This window comes from Talpa europaea (assembly GCF_964194135.1).
Source record: "Talpa europaea genome assembly, chromosome: 14".
In the NCBI taxonomy this organism is placed as follows: domain Eukaryota; kingdom Metazoa; phylum Chordata; class Mammalia; order Eulipotyphla; family Talpidae; genus Talpa; species Talpa europaea.
Genome location: NC_140082.1, coordinates 61,391,510 through 61,407,110, shown reverse-complemented (window position 1 = coordinate 61,407,110; position 15,601 = coordinate 61,391,510). Strand labels below are relative to the sequence as shown.

At 39.8% G+C, this 15,601-nt stretch overlaps 1 protein-coding gene across 1 annotated transcript; it reads left to right on the top strand.

Annotated features, from left to right (window-relative positions):
* Positions 1 to 3,691: 3,691 nt before the first annotated feature.
* SDE2 (SDE2 telomere maintenance homolog) lies at positions 3,692 to 15,323 on the top strand (the record flags this gene model as incomplete). Its single annotated transcript, XM_084253714.1, has 7 exons — positions 3,692 to 3,811; positions 7,626 to 7,743; positions 8,635 to 8,746; positions 9,016 to 9,185; positions 9,944 to 10,058; positions 12,252 to 12,753; positions 15,102 to 15,323. The coding sequence occupies 7 exons, from the start codon at positions 3,692 to 3,694 to the stop codon at positions 15,321 to 15,323; spliced, it is 1,359 nt and encodes a 452-aa protein (XP_084109840.1).
* Positions 15,324 to 15,601: the final 278 nt, after the last annotated feature.

Genomic DNA, 15,601 nt, shown 5'->3' with positions numbered 1-15,601 from the left:
TTTTTTTTGGAGAACCTTAATATAGTGGGCATATTCTAATATTAACTAATTAAAGAAACCCCCACCACCCCTCAAAAAAAAAAAAGTAAAAAGATCAGGAAGATCTCTTTATCAAAGGCTTGGCTATACGGAATTCATAAAGTATTATGGATTTTTGTTGACTAGAGAAAAATTAAATTTCAAAGTGGAAAAATCTCCAGTGCTGTGATACTACATTTCTGGAGTACAGCTTTGTAGTTTTGCTTTATAGTTCTAGTACAGGGACTAGTACAATAGAAATGAAAATGTCTTAATGTAACAACCTTATCTGATGGTGATATAAGAATGATGATAACCAATAACCTTTGAAAACTAGTGTAATCATGATAAGGCAAACAAGGCAATACCTAGAGCAAACATTGGTGATAGAATTTACCGATATAAGTCACCCTGAACAAAGATCCTTTCTTCTTGTTCATACAACAAAGACATGGGCTTCTATATTCAGCACTGGCTGTGGGTCCCGCTTTTTATATGCTCTGCATCCCTATCCTAGTCTCCTTTTCTGTTCTCTCATGTCCCTTCCCAGCATTGTGCTAAACACAGATCTCTGCTACCTCTCAACTCCACCTCACCCTTGACATGTCCTGTTTTCTTCTGTCCAGTAAAGGAAGGAGGGTGGGGCTGTGCCTTCCCTGGCAGCCAAACATCTTGGGTCCTTGCTTCAGACTCCACCTTCCCAGCATGCACTGTGTGGACTACACAGCTCTTACCAAGAAGCTGTTTTTCCATCCTAGGAGCTGACCTCATTGTTCCTGGGGCTGGAGCCATCTATAAGGCGACACTTGCCAATTTGGGGTTTTATAGCAGTTTTGTGTTTGTGGCATTGGAGGAGTCAGTCTGTACCATTGTCTCTTATAAAGACAGTAATAACAGCCTCCTCTCGACTTCCCTGAGAACGAACATGGTTGAAAAACACAGAAATGTGACTCGCACATCACACATGGATATAGTCTGTGAATTGACGAGTTTACGAGCCTTGCTGTCATTTATGAAAACTGCCAGGGTGTACAGCTCTGCTTCCTGTTCTTGCAGACCAGCATGACATTTTGGCTCACTCGAGCTCCTGTCATGGGTTGCCACACAAACACTGTCTGTCTGGTGCTGTCATTTCCTGGCAGGGAACAATTATTCCACATTGCCTCAGGATGCTCTCACAGTGCCCTTCTTGTGGTGGCTGAACCAGTCCTCAAAAAGCAAATTTTTTCCAGAAGATAGGTAGGAGCAGAGTCAGTGTGGTTTCTTGGAAAGAACATCAAATACAGTCCCACCAGCATGGGTGCACTATTTTGATAGTAGAGGAAGTGGCCTCCACCCACTTACCACTTTGTTGTCACAACTCTACCTGTGTCTTCCTGTCCCTGCTCTACCTATCGTCAGGAGGTGGGGAAGGTGGCAGTGGCTGTCTCAGTTTTTCCATAACCACTGACCAGCGTGGCCACATAACACCATCTATTAACACATAACACCATTACATATTCTCATCCACCCAGCTAATTAGCTTCTTTCTAGATTTTTTTTCCCACTGATGTGCACTTTTATTTTTTTGCCATAGCGCTAATTTTCAGTATCTCAATTTCTTCAGTATTTAAATGAATTTAATAATGATCCATCCAAGCTGAATTCTGCAGCCTTAGGACAGAAAAAGTTATGTTAGTAGAAAATATGTTTCTTCACATGTACATTTAGGAATTATTAAACTTACTGCCTTAGCAATTCATCAAAATCCAACTAGTATTTATTTCACATCTACTCTGTGTGTCACTTGCCCATTGCAAGGGTTTAAGAGATTGGATATTACTCAGGGAATTTCTGTCTTTGATAAATTAATAATAAGTTATTTCATATTTAAGTATGAAGTGCTTATTCAATACATAGGATTTTTTTTTAAATAATAAGAATTTAGAACAAAGGGGTAAAAAAATGAACAAATGCATTCAGACTTGAGATTTTGGAAGGACTAGATAGTAATAAACAACGTGGACTTTCCCTATTAAAAAGGACTAATTAATCCTTACCTTATACAAATCATTGCCCTGGAGCAAAATAATAATAATATAATATATAATATTTTATTATTATTATAATACATTTTTTTTAAATGCATGTGAACCTAAACTGCTCCTTCACCAGGTTACTCGTAGAGGAGGAAGAACCCAGACCTTCGAAACAGACATTTTTATCCTAGAAAGAAACTGTGAAAGAATCTTAGGGCTCAGGTCTCCCTACAGGTTACTTACTCAGGATGGACATCTGGGGACAATATAGACGGACAAGGATTTAAGATCTTGGACTAATTATATATATATATATATATATATATATATATTGGACTAATTATATATATATATATATATACTTGATGAGACATCAAGAGTATATATACACTGGACCCCAGGGTCACCACGACTCCCCCTTTGCAAAACGCTGCTCTCCCAGCCCATCTTCATTATTTTGCGTAACTTCTCTTTATTGGAATCCCTACAGGGTCTTTCTCTCATTTCCCCTCCAGTGTAAGTACAACAGATAGAATCTGTGACTTCACAAGCTTTGAAATTCTATTTTTGTTCGAACCGCCACAGTCAATGCTTTCTGAATTTTTTGTTTGCTTCCTTTCAGCAGTGAATTTCTTTTGCCAAGCACCTCAACAACACAGAATATGATTCTGAGGGCCAGTGCATTTGTGTTGAGTTGGCACGGTATCTCCTAATCCTCCCCTCTTCACACTAGTGCCTTAAAAATTGTTCAGGCTTTGAGAAACACCACAATCTCAGCATATTAAATATCAAGGAACTCCTTCCGATTCCCAGAGTCTTAAAGTTATGCGATGCAAATCCTTACGAGTGCGTTTCCATGGTGCCGAATCAAAGTTAAGGCAGGGCATCTTAAGCAGCGTTACTGTAAGCGTCACTACAGCCACTGCCTTTCATAAAGGCCCACTTGCTGTGAAATATTTTGAAAACAGAGTTGAAGTGGAGATAACGCAGAGCGCAAACAGCCGGAAATAAGAATAAACTGAGCGTGACTGGCAGACACCGGGGTTGTCAGTTTCTACAAAGAGAACACTTGGTAAATCAGGAGGAAAAAACCACCCGGGTGTTGTTTAGAGACCTCTTGCGGTCGTCTCCTTTGCCTCTCGGGGTGCGTGAGCTCCCCGAGAATGAGGAAGCAGCCCCCCCAGAGCCACTTCCGGGACTGCAGCGCCTCTCCGCACGCCCCCAGGGAGCGGTGCCTCCTCGGGCCAAGATTCTCCGCGACCCAAAAATAACCACACAGATGTAAGGAAAAGGGCCAAAGCCTGCGGCACAGGGCGGTGCTTAGGAACCATCTTATCGCTCCCAGCCAGAGCGCCCCGAACCCAACTCAGCGCCAGCCTTTTATAGAGAGTCCCTCGAGCCCCGCCCTAGCAACTTCTCCTAGCAACACCTCGCCCTCTTGCTCCGCTGCCTTATCGGCCTCCGCCAGGCCCTTCCTGTTCCCCTCCCCCCGCCAGCGCGGCGCTGTGGCCGGGCCACGTGACTGGCCCCTGGGGAGGGGCGGGGCGAACGGACTCCGTGGGGCGGGGTTATGGCAGGCGAGCACGTCATCAAGCTGCGCGGTTAGTTGTGGCGCTTAGCACTTCGGAGAGCCGGTGCGTTCCGGAATAGTCGAAATGGCGGACACGGAGGCGGTTGTGTGGATTCGCGGCCCTGGCTTGGGGTGCAAGGCGGTGCGGTGTCCCTCGACCCTATGCCCGGTGCTAGATTTCATCCACCGACACTGCCAAGATCAGGTGAGATTCGCGGTTCCGGCATGGAAAAGGAAAGAGGAAGACGGGTAGGGTTGGGTGATGCGAGGGTGGTCTGTCGGGGGCGCGTCTGTTCTTTGGGGTTATCAGTTTTTGTGGCCGAGATTTCCTCAGTTTTAAGATGCAAACTGATGCTCATTCCTTCCTTCGCTTTTGTTCTGTGGTGGTGGTTTTGTCTCCTCATAGGCTTTGGTATTACTTTTTCATGGGTAAATGAGACAGTTGGACCATATGACTTTTAAGGCTCCTTTCCTTATATTTTCCTTACATTCTGTGTTATGGTTATATGACGTGTATTTTGGCCACTGATTACACAGCCCTGTTAGCTCCAACCTAGAGAAGTATGTCATAACAAAACTGAGGCCAAAGGATGGTTGTGGGGGGAAATAAACTCATTTGGTCATGGGTTGGGGTCAAGCACTCATACGTGTCCTGTTGAGGGGTATAGTTTCTTTGGGCTTGTCATTTAGAGGTTTTTCACTAATCGTTTGATGGTTTCATGCACATGTGGTGTGGTTTACTGAATTATCGAGCATATAAGCTTTTACCAACTATGAGGTACTAAACCTGCTAAGTTACCTAAAGAATTTGTTGGTCTTCCTAATCTAACTTTAGCTTTGACATCTGATCTAGTACTGTTTTTTCTTTGTAAATACTTCATCCATGCTTCCTTAGGCTTTTTTCCTCTGCTATTATTTTGTTTAACGCTTAACATGTGTTAACACAGCAGTTTAAACCAAATCTGTACACTGACGTTTACTGAAGAAACATTGTGTGTTTGCAAATAACATGTTTTTTTCCCCAAGTAACATTTTTGTTAGCTTCCCCATTTTTTTTTTTACTACACTGCAGCCCAGTCTAAAAACTATCAGAACTGTTTTTGATCATCTGGGGGAAATATTTTCCAAAATATTTGGAATAGTTTAATATCTCTGGAAAAAAAAAAACACCAACTCTTTGAGTACAACTTTTAAACTTTCTGACAACTGATCCAAAGTAAGAGCAGAAAAAATAGGATCTCAATTATGAAGAATATTGGAAAAAAATAAAGAAATATAAATGAATAGTTCTTTCAGGTACTTAGGAAACAGCAGATATGAATAGAAACAAACAAGTACATTTAATGAGATACTGGAAAAAATAAAAATAATTCATGTCCACATCTGTGCTTTTTAAAATAAAACTATTTTGATACATATTAAAGCACTGCTGTTCTTTAGGCTGGGATAACAGACACAGATATGGAGTTAGTAAGAAACAAGGACATGGTGCTGTGGGAAATAATGACTTCCTGAAAGTCTACTGCTTTATTATGCACTGAGAAACCTTGATCTTGAAAATCAGAGTATAAGAAACTTTTCTGTTTGAAGCTGTATGTTAGAATGAAGCATCCCACTCTTGCCTTGAGAATCTAAGTCACTTTGCTATAGAGAAGTATTTCTAACCCAGGTACAAAGTTTCAGAATCATGATTTCTGAACACAGCATTCCACATTTATCTTAACTTTGTAGTTTCCAAGGAAACAGGAGCCTGGATCTCCTTTACAATCTAGACATTGTTGCCTTTTTTGTATGTGAGCTCTTTTTTGTTTTGATGCTCTTAAAGTAGTGCTTCATTTAAATTTTGCTTTAACTCCCTCCTTGCTGCTCTCTGAACTTTTTAACTACTTAATCTTCTGATGTTTTAAAAAATGAACCTTCCTTAGTGCTCATCCTGCTGAGTTCATCGCTTTGCTAGGCTTAAGTACCATCTGTATGCTGATAACTTTCAAGTATAAATATCCAGCCCAGACCACTTCCTCAAACTACAGACTTAGATCCATTGTCCATACCATTAGCAAATCCTACTGCCTCTGCCTGAGTATTCTCAGATCCACATTTCTCATTGACACCTGCCACCACACCCTGGTACAAAATAACTCTCTGTCTCTCACCTGGATTTTTGTTTTCTCACCTGGATAATTACAATAGCTTCTCATTTTCTCTGCTTTTATAGTATCTCCAGGAAGAATCAGGTGTAGCAGGTGTAGGCCAGAGGCTTGGAGGTGAAAAAATTTAGTAGAGACAGCAGAGAACAGAACAGGCTTATTGAAATACAGTGCTAAGGGGAACAGTGAGTAAGACAGGAGAGGTCTGCCCTCACCAGTGAGGGTAAGAGGCCCTATTTATACTCTCTGCATTGTTGGTTGGTTACAGTGACCAGTCTTGAGTGGGTCCTGAGTGATGATCTGAATTTGTGTATTGGTTCTTCAGCTTAGCGACCCATTCCCAATCCATCCCCTTTATCCATTCAAGCCTCCCAAACTTGCCTGGTGGGCAAGGAATGGGAGCTTAGATTTTAAATTTAGTAATGATACCACAACATATAAACTTATTTTCAATGTAATACCTAGGGTAATCCTGTGAAAGCATAACTCAGATCTCTCTTTATTCAAAACCTTAAATGATTTTATTCAGCATAACATCCAGCATCCTTACAATGTTTTTTTAAGGTCTTATCACACCTCTTGTGCACTTTATTCCAACCACATTGGCTTTCTGTTGCTCCTTAAATACTTTTAAGCTTCTTTTCCCTGGGGCCTTTGCATCTACTGTTGCCTGTCTGGAATGCTGTTTCCTGAGCATCATGTGGCTTATTTCATCACTTTCTTTAATTCTCTGCTAGATACCACTTGATCAGAAACTTTCCTTGACTATGTATATGAAATAGATATCACCCTATCCCCTCCCGTTCACATGTCTCTCTTTATCCTGCTTATCACCATTTGATGTAATAATATATAATTTGTTCATATTCTGTCTTTCCCTGCTAGAATATTAGCTCCATGAGGTAGGATCTGTATTCACTATGTTATTCACTGTGGTTTTCCAATACCTAGCAAATAGCAGGCATTTAATATTTGCTAAATGAGTGAGTCTCATTAGACGTGGTTCATAATAAATATTTAGTTTTGACTTCAGGAAATTACCAGTAATTTATAAATCCTTTTTCTTGTTATTGTGATTTCTTCATTCCTGATGGTTATAGATTTAATTGTGTATTGCCTAAGTTCTATATTACTTTGAAGACTATTTCTTTTTTATTTAATAGCATCAGAAAACTTGTTTAGAAAGACTTGGAGTTTTAAAAAATTTCTTTTCATTACTTGAGGATTTTTTTTTTCCCCCTGCCGGTTCTGCTCCCTACTCTGTCTCTGGTGAATCCTCTCACCCCCTGACCTTTGCCTATACCCTAGTTCTTGTATGCATAAATAAATAAAATAAATCTTTTTTATTAATTTAATTTTTTTTTGAAGATTTATTTATTCATGCATACAAGAACCAGGGTACGGGCCAGATGCGCGGGAGGGTGAGAGCATTCACCAGTGACAGAGCAGGGAATAGAACAGGCAGACCAACCGAAAAACACTGCTGAGGGGAGCAGCGGGCGAGACAGGAAAGGTCTGCCGTTCCATGTGGGATTCTTGCCCGCCTGCAGATGCTGCGGACAGCTTCACAGCGCTATGCCCAACCACCTGCGCCAAAAGGGGAGGCCCTAAATAAAATAAATCTTTAAAAAAAAAGACAAAAAGGTTCTGTATTTCACTGTGTGGTACTGGAAAGGGAAGGGTACTCAGAATACATCATATAAAATGACTTTTTTTTTCCTTTTAGTCATTTTCATTTTCAGCTCAACAAATATTAATTGGATATAAATATCTGCATGTAACCTGAGTGATAAAAAGATAAGCTAGGACCCTTCCTGTAAGAAATTTTTGTTTCATAAGTGGCATTTAAAAAGAACCCACATTTGTCTCTAGGATATTCCAGCAGAGTGCTTCTTTGTGAAATGCAATGGAGCACTCATTAACACCGATGACACAGTGCAGCATGGAGCAGTTTATAATCTGGAACCCAGACTTCGAGGTGGAAAAGGAGGTAGGTTGGTTGTAACACATCTACAGTCCTTGGCCATGTATAAAAAATACCACTTGATCTGTGGTATGCCAGCCTTGTTTTGCCTTATGAAATTCTCTAATTGGAATATCTAGCTCCAGCCAGATAACTCTCAGACAACCTAGGCTCTAAGCCTTGGGGCCAGATGAGATGAAAAGAAGTGGCTGTTAGTCTGTACAGTTTGTTGCAAAGTGTTGAAATGATCAAATCTGCTTTTATCAAGATTTTGTCTAATTATTATGTTAAGGGAGTTCTAAAGTCACTTTAGGAAATTCAACTGTTAACAGATTGGGATAGATTTAAGTCCCAGTTATATTAACATATCTAAGAAAAGATAAAAGAAACTAAGGGCAAAAACTGATTATTAACAGTTCTTGGTCTTTCTCTTGATGCACTAACATGCAATAACTAAGCTTTTTCAAAATATGCAGTGATCTGGTTTTTGAGAAAGCTGACATCACAGAGTATAAATATCCTGCTGCTTGAGATTTTGTCTGTAAGAATGAAGCTTGTCATATAAGTGACAGTTTAAAATTGCTTTCCCTGTTAAATTCACTGCAAAATCTTACATATCGTTTTGTAAGTTCGTAATCTGTGAGTCTTGAGACTTCTGGCACTAGAGTCCTCTAAAATAGCCCAGCACATGCACAGATTTCAGAAATAAATGAGGAAGGGCAAAAAGCATGATATTTTGAACACATCTTTTAAAATTTTTACCTTTGCTGCCTGGGTAAGAATTTTAATGCCTGCTTTTTTTTTTTTAAAGCAAGCAGAGATTACTTGTAATCTTGTAACATTATACTATTTTTACAAGTTCCATCTTTATTCATTCTTGAGCACTTTTTAACCCACTTTCTTCAAATACTTGTTCAGGTTTTGGATCTATGCTCCGAGCACTTGGTGCTCAGATTGAGAAGACAACCAATCGAGAAGCCTGCCGGGATCTCAGTGGGAGGAGACTACGAGATGTCAATCATGAAAAAGCGTAAGATACCCTTCTGTTTTTATTTTTTGGAGAGAGAAACATACTTTCAATAATGGTTACACATATGCCATACGTAACCGAAAGTTAAACTTGAAATAATTATGCTCTAATTTGTTACTAGATTTAATTTTTTTATGACTTAATGATTACTTTGGAGCTTTAGTAAGTCCATTACAGTATGCTGTTAGTAAGAATGGCAAACCTTTATGAGGGAATGTCACCAGTGTATATGATAGACTTCTTCAGTTATGTCTCTTTCTCCTCCCCAGAATGGCTGAATGGGTAAAACAGCAAGCTGAGCGAGAAGCTGAAAAGGAACAAAAGCGCCTGGAACGACTGCAGAGGAAGCTGGCAGAGCCCAGGCACTGCTTCACCAGCCCTGACTATCAGCAGCAGTGCCATGAGATGGCTGAGCGTCTGGAGGATTCAGTCCTGAAAGGTGGGATCAGGGTTATTTAGCGTGGTCAGCAGACACCTCTGAAGCCAGCTTTTTGAGATTGTTCCATACTGTACACAAAGAGCAGTTTTTGGCCTTCATTGGGTTACAGATCTGTGTAACTTCTCTCCACAAGAATGAACACGCTGTATCTTACAACCTATAAAAATGGGAACACATAACCACACAGTATTTTACACATTTGACCCTTGGATTCCATGCATCCATGTGTCCCCAGTAAGAACACTTTTTGTTGCTTTATGGCAATAGGTTAGGTCTTTAGGAGATGTCTAGACCTCAGACCTCAACATATTTGCTTCTCTTGTTGGTGTTTTTTTTTTTTTTTTTTAAGATTTATTTATTTATTTTGTACGAGAACCGGGGTACAGGCCAGATGTGTGGGAGGATGAGAGGATTCACCAGAAGACAGAGTGGGAAACAGAACAGGCAGACTGACGAAATACACTGCTGAGGGGAGCAGCGGGCGAGACAGGAGAGGTCTGTCGCGCCATGCGGCACTCTTGCCGGCCGGCCAGGATCGAACCGGCGCAGCAGAGGCTGCGGACAGCTTCACAGCGTGGCGCTCAACGGTCTGCGCCACCAGAGGAGGCCCTGCTTCTCGTGTTTTAAGAAATTTAAATCTAGAACATAGATTGCAACTTTTTTTTCTTGCAATCTAGATTATTTACAGTTTCTTTGCTTAAACTTACTTCTGACTTGTTAACATTTCTGTTAACTGAATTGTTAATATTACTCATTAGGTATGCAGGCTGCTTCCAGCAAGATGGTCTTGGCAGAAATTGGTGAAAAGCGGAAACAACCTAATAAATCAAAATCAGACAGAGGAGCCAGTGCAAGGAAAAGGAAATGTTTTTGGTAAGTATGTTTCATCTTCACTTTAAGTAGATCTTTTGGACTGGTATGATACATTTTCTTTTTGTCTACTGGGCATCAGCAGACTTGTAAAATAATGTTTGATGGAGGCTCAGAAAATTTCCCGAGTGCTCAGTCCTTAGGTTTCAGTGATTGTCACAATGAAATCACAGTGTAATGATTTCTGCTCTGATTGCCATTAAGAGATCCAAAGAACAATTTTTTTCCTGGTAGTGAAGATCAGATAAAAATAGCTTTGTATGTAGAATATTATTCAGTCACAGGGAAAGAAAAATGAAGACATTTACAGCAAAATGGAGGGAGTTGGAGGGAATTATGTATACTAAAGTCAGCAAAGACAAATACTGGACATTTACATTGTGGATAATTAGACAAAGTAAAATACTTAACAAAACTAGCAAGTACTAATAAACACTGTGAGGGTGAGACCATTGAGGTCAAGAGGGAGGAGGGCGAGGAAGGGACAAGGGTATATAAGGGATAGTGAGGGGCAGTGTGAAGAAAAGAGATGGAGGAGGTACCCATAACTTGAAAGACTTTTAAGATACCATTTGCATTGTGTGGACATTATATGGATCTTGAATTTTAAAAGTTAGGTGTTTTTTTTTTGTTTTTTTTGTTTTTTTTTTTGTGGGACCCTCGCCTGCGGCCAGGGAACGAACTGGCGCTGCAGAGGCTGCAGGCAGCCTTGCAGCCCAGCGCTCAACCACTGCGCCACCAGGGGAGGCCCTTAAAAATTAGATTTTTATAAGAGAGTTAGACCTTTAAACACTGACCAGATATTTGATTATATTATGTGTATGTTACAGTAATAAAGGGGTATTTGTTCTGCCCTGGGTTCCTGGCACAGAGCTTCTAAAATCCTACAATATCCTGAGTGATAGGAGTGCTAGGATCATCTCTTACTATAATATGTATAAGAAATGTATATAGTAATATGGTATAATAGAGACTGACTTATGAGCCTCTAAAATCTTTTGTCTTTTTTATATGCTAATGAGATAACTGGTAGCTTCATCATGGGGCCTAGCTGTCAGAGGAGGAAAAAAGTTTTGTATTTGAGTTACTCTTTGGTGTTGAGTTAACTTTCAGTAATTCCACATGGAAGCCACAGCTGTACTTACCGAGTTCTGTTTTTTCCTGTGGTTTTCTTAGTCATCATTGAGGTCTTGGGTCACTTAGCCAGACTTCTACTACTTTTGCACTTCTACTACTTTTCACTGGTGTGAAAAGCACACCAGTATTTTTTCTTTTCTGTTCTTATAGCTCTCCCACACTTCACACTTGGTCCTCTGGTTACCATCTCTGTTCCCTTTGGGCAAACTCAGAAATTGATACAATCTCATTGGGATCTTGCTCCTTGTTGACCTCTCCTTTGAGGATAGGAAGATGTTACCCAAAGATCATAAAACTGTTGAGTTCAACTTAGAATTTTGTGCATTCTTTCTGAAATGGGAAATAATTGTTCTTGAGAGAATAGGTTTTTTTTTTAAAGTCAGGTTTATTGAGATATAATACATATATAGTAAAATTCACCCTTTTTGATTGATTAGTTCTGTGAATTTGGAAAATGTTTAACATGTGTCCCTTTGCTGTTAACCCTGTCCTCTACCAACTATAGATTACTGATGTTTGTTCCTGTGGTTAAGTCCTTTCCAGAATGTTGTACAGCTTTTTTGGTCTGATTTCTTTAATTTAGGCATAATGTTTTTGAGAGCCATCGATGGTATTATGTGCCTCAGTATTTCATTCCTTTTTATTGCCAAGTGTTAATGTATGGTATGACTACAGTTAGTTAATAGCCATTTGGATGGTTTCCAGTTCTGGCATGATTATGAATAAAACAAGATTTTTCAAAAACTTTATTATGTCTGATTTCCAACAGTTGATGTCCATACAATATAAGATTAAAAAGTTTTAAGAATTTTGTAATATCTTTAAAAAAAAAAAAAGCCTGTTGGATCTTTGGAATGGTTGGTTCCAGTCTCTCTGAAATTGTTTACTCTTCAGAAGTGAATTTACACCTGGAAAACCTTTTTCTGAAATTTACCTGCTTCCTATCTCAAACTAGCAGATACTTCTATTCAGATAGTCTGTTCCCTGGACAAACTACAGCCTTTTTTTTAAAAGTAGAAGCTATAGATGGTGTTAAATGCTTTCTTTTGCTTCTGATAGGTTGGACATGCAAGGACTAGAGACTGCAGAAGGGTCCAGCTCTGAGAGCTCAGATGATGACAGTGAAGAAGCACCTAGTACTTCAGGAATGAGCTTCCATGTTCCAAAACATGGCAGTGATGGTGTTGAGACAGCAGCTGAATTTCCCAGTGGTTCTCAGAGGACTAGAGTATTGAGTATAGACTCTAGATCACCAGAAAAACTACAGACCACAGTGTCTGACTCTGGGAATGGTGTTGTAGAAGACCTGTGTATGGAGCCGCGAGAGACCTCTGCTCAGGAGTACATGGAAATGAAGATGACTAAAGGGACAGAGGAAACCCAGGAGAGAAAGGGGACAGAGAGTAAAGAACCTGTGGAAAAGGAAGCTGGGGCTGCACTGAATAACGAGAAAGAGACAAAAGAAATGACTGATGGGGAAAGAGCTGCCAAGTTAGTACCTGGAGCAGATAGGGAAACCATTCCCTCTGCCAAACTGGAGGAGAGCCGGTCAGGAAACACAGTACGTGTTTTTGGGGGGCCAGTGTCTAGAGCCATATCAATTTAACCTCTGTCTAAGTCATAAAATGGAAATGTGTTATTTCTCCATCAGCTGCTTAGTGGAAAGACTCATTTAATAATCAGAAGTACAGATGATGTAAAACTTGCCTTTCCCTCCAAAAAAATCCAGGTTTTGTTTAACCCTGGAGTTTATATTATTTTGCCACTAGGTGGTGTCCTTGGCTCCGTGTTTTCATCATTTCTGAGATGCCTGTTTTCCACAGTGTTGTGTCTCTGAACTTGGATCCGGATCACATTATAGCTTAATTGGTATTTCTTGTTCTTATTAATACATATGATAATAAGGCATATTATGATAGGTGGCATTTTCTATTTGATGGAATATGCTCATTTTCTTATTACTAGCTCTCTAGTCACTTTATGTGAAATGCTGTTTGAACACCTGGATGTAAGATCTCTACTATAGAAAAGGAGCAGCTGCTTTTAATGTTGTCATCAAAACTTAGTTCCCACATTCTTCCTTTTAAAAATTGATTTTTATTTTGTATACATTTCCTCAAATAGTTGATTATCTGCTCTTTTCAGTGGATTGACTTCCAGCAAAAATCCTTAATGTTTACTCTTTTTTAAAAAAAGATTTATTTATTTATGCATACAAGAACTGGGGTACAGGCCAGAGGTGCAGGTAGTGAGAGGATTCACCAGAGCCAGAGTGGGGAACAGAACAGGCAGACTGACTGAAATATACTACTGAGGAGAGCAGTGGGCAAGATAGGAGAGCTCTGCTGTGCCATGTGGGTAGCTCCCTGGCTGGCCGGGGATTGAACTCGTGCTGCAGAGGCTTCACAGCTTCATAGTGCTGTGCTTATTAACCTCTTGCGCCATCAGGGAGGCCCTTTAATGTTTATTCTTTTTTTATTTTTTAAATTCTTCCATTGTTCATTTTTTTTTTTAAGATTTTTTTTTTTTTTATTTATGCATGTAAGAGTTGGGGGGGGGTTGAGAGAGATGGCGGGGGTGAGAGACCCCACCAGAGACAGAGTGGGGAACAGAACAGGCAGAATGACTAAAACACACTGCTGAGGGGAGCAGTGGGTGAGACAGGAGAGGTCTGCTTCGCCATGTGGGTTGCTCCCTGGCCAGCTGGGAATCGAACTATTGCTTCATACTGTGGTGCTTAACTCCTTTCGCCACCAGGAAGGTTTAATGTTTACTCTTGATCTAACATTTTCACTTAAGAATCTGTGAAACCTGAACTACTTGGTTTCCTTTAATAAACACAGATCCTATCACTATTTGTTTAACCAGCATCCTTTCTACTCCTAATGCATAAGCCGAAATACATACAATGCCCTTTGTAGGAAGACAGTGAAATTCTTTTCTGTGAAGGGCTTCAAGTTCACCTGCACATCATCTCTGAGTTGTAAATATGTAACTATTATGATGCTGGCCTATATTGGAAGTTTTACAAGGATTAAAATCTGAAAAGGGTGAATTAAAGGAAAATAGAATGAAAGTTGATTTGACTTTCAATCTTTGAGCCTTTAAGCGTGGAAATTTTGTTTTTGATGTTTGTCTAGTTGTGTTCATAACAACTTGCATAGCCATGTGTGATTCTCCAGTCTTAATTACTCATTTATAATAGAAAGCATTAAGAATAGAAATTAATAGATTCACCTTTTACAGTGATGGAATCTCATTAAAATTAAGCTTTATGGCGCTGACTTGTGTGGTAGTGTGGGGGTAATTCAGCTGTTTGTATTTTTATTGGAAAAATCAAAAAGAAAAGAAGAAAGTAACATTAAGACCTTTCAGAAATCCTGTAACTTCTGTTACAATTCTGAATATTTGTTTCTAAATATATACATGAAATATTAATTTTTTTAAAGATTGATTGATTGATTGATTGATTGATTGATTGATTTATACAAGCACTAGGTACAGTCAGAAGCACGGGAGGTTGAGAGAATTCACCAGAGCCAGAGCGGGGGAACAGAACAGGCAGAACGACGAAATACACTGCTGAGGGTAGCAGCGGGCACGGCAGGAGAGGTCTGTTGAGTTGTGTGGGACCCTCGCCAGTGGCCGGGCATTGAAGCAGCGCTGCAGAGTCTGCGGGCAGCTTGCAGCTCAGCGCTCAACTGCTACACCACCAGGGGAGGCCCTATTAATGTTTATTAATAATGTATATTAAGAGTGCATTTGGAAGAATATTTAAATGATTGTTAAAATTCAGTAGCTAGACGTGGCAATTAAATGAAAACTTAAAAAATAGAATATAGTTGACAATTTAAAAAGTCTTTATTCAGAGAAAGAAATCTGTTTTTAAAATATTTTTCTTTTTCTCAGGATATTGGTTGGGGAACTGTAGATTTACTGGCCTTCAACTCGGCTGCAGAAATGGAGTCATTGGGTTTGGAGAAGCTCAAGCGTGAATTGCTGGCCCTGGGACTGAAATGCGGGGGCACTCTGCAGGAGCGGGCAGCCAGACTCTTTTCTGTCAGAGGACTGACCAAGGAACAGATTGACCCGGCTTTATTTGCCAAGCCTTCGAAAGGAAAGAAGAAATAAACTTCATCAGAGCAGATTTCTTGTTTCTTCATAGTCTAGCACTATCTGTATAATGTTGACTCTGAATCATTATTCCTATTGGAATAATTCTTACTACTCCTTAAAGTTGATTTTTAATAAACTAATTTTAACTATTCCCTCTTTCATTATTACATTGATGGAATTAATTTGTGAAGCCGTCTGGCCTACAAATTTTCTTTGGGAGACTTTTATAACAAATTAATTTCTTTAATAAATGCAGAACTGCTGAGATTTTTGGTTTCATCTTGTCATTTAGG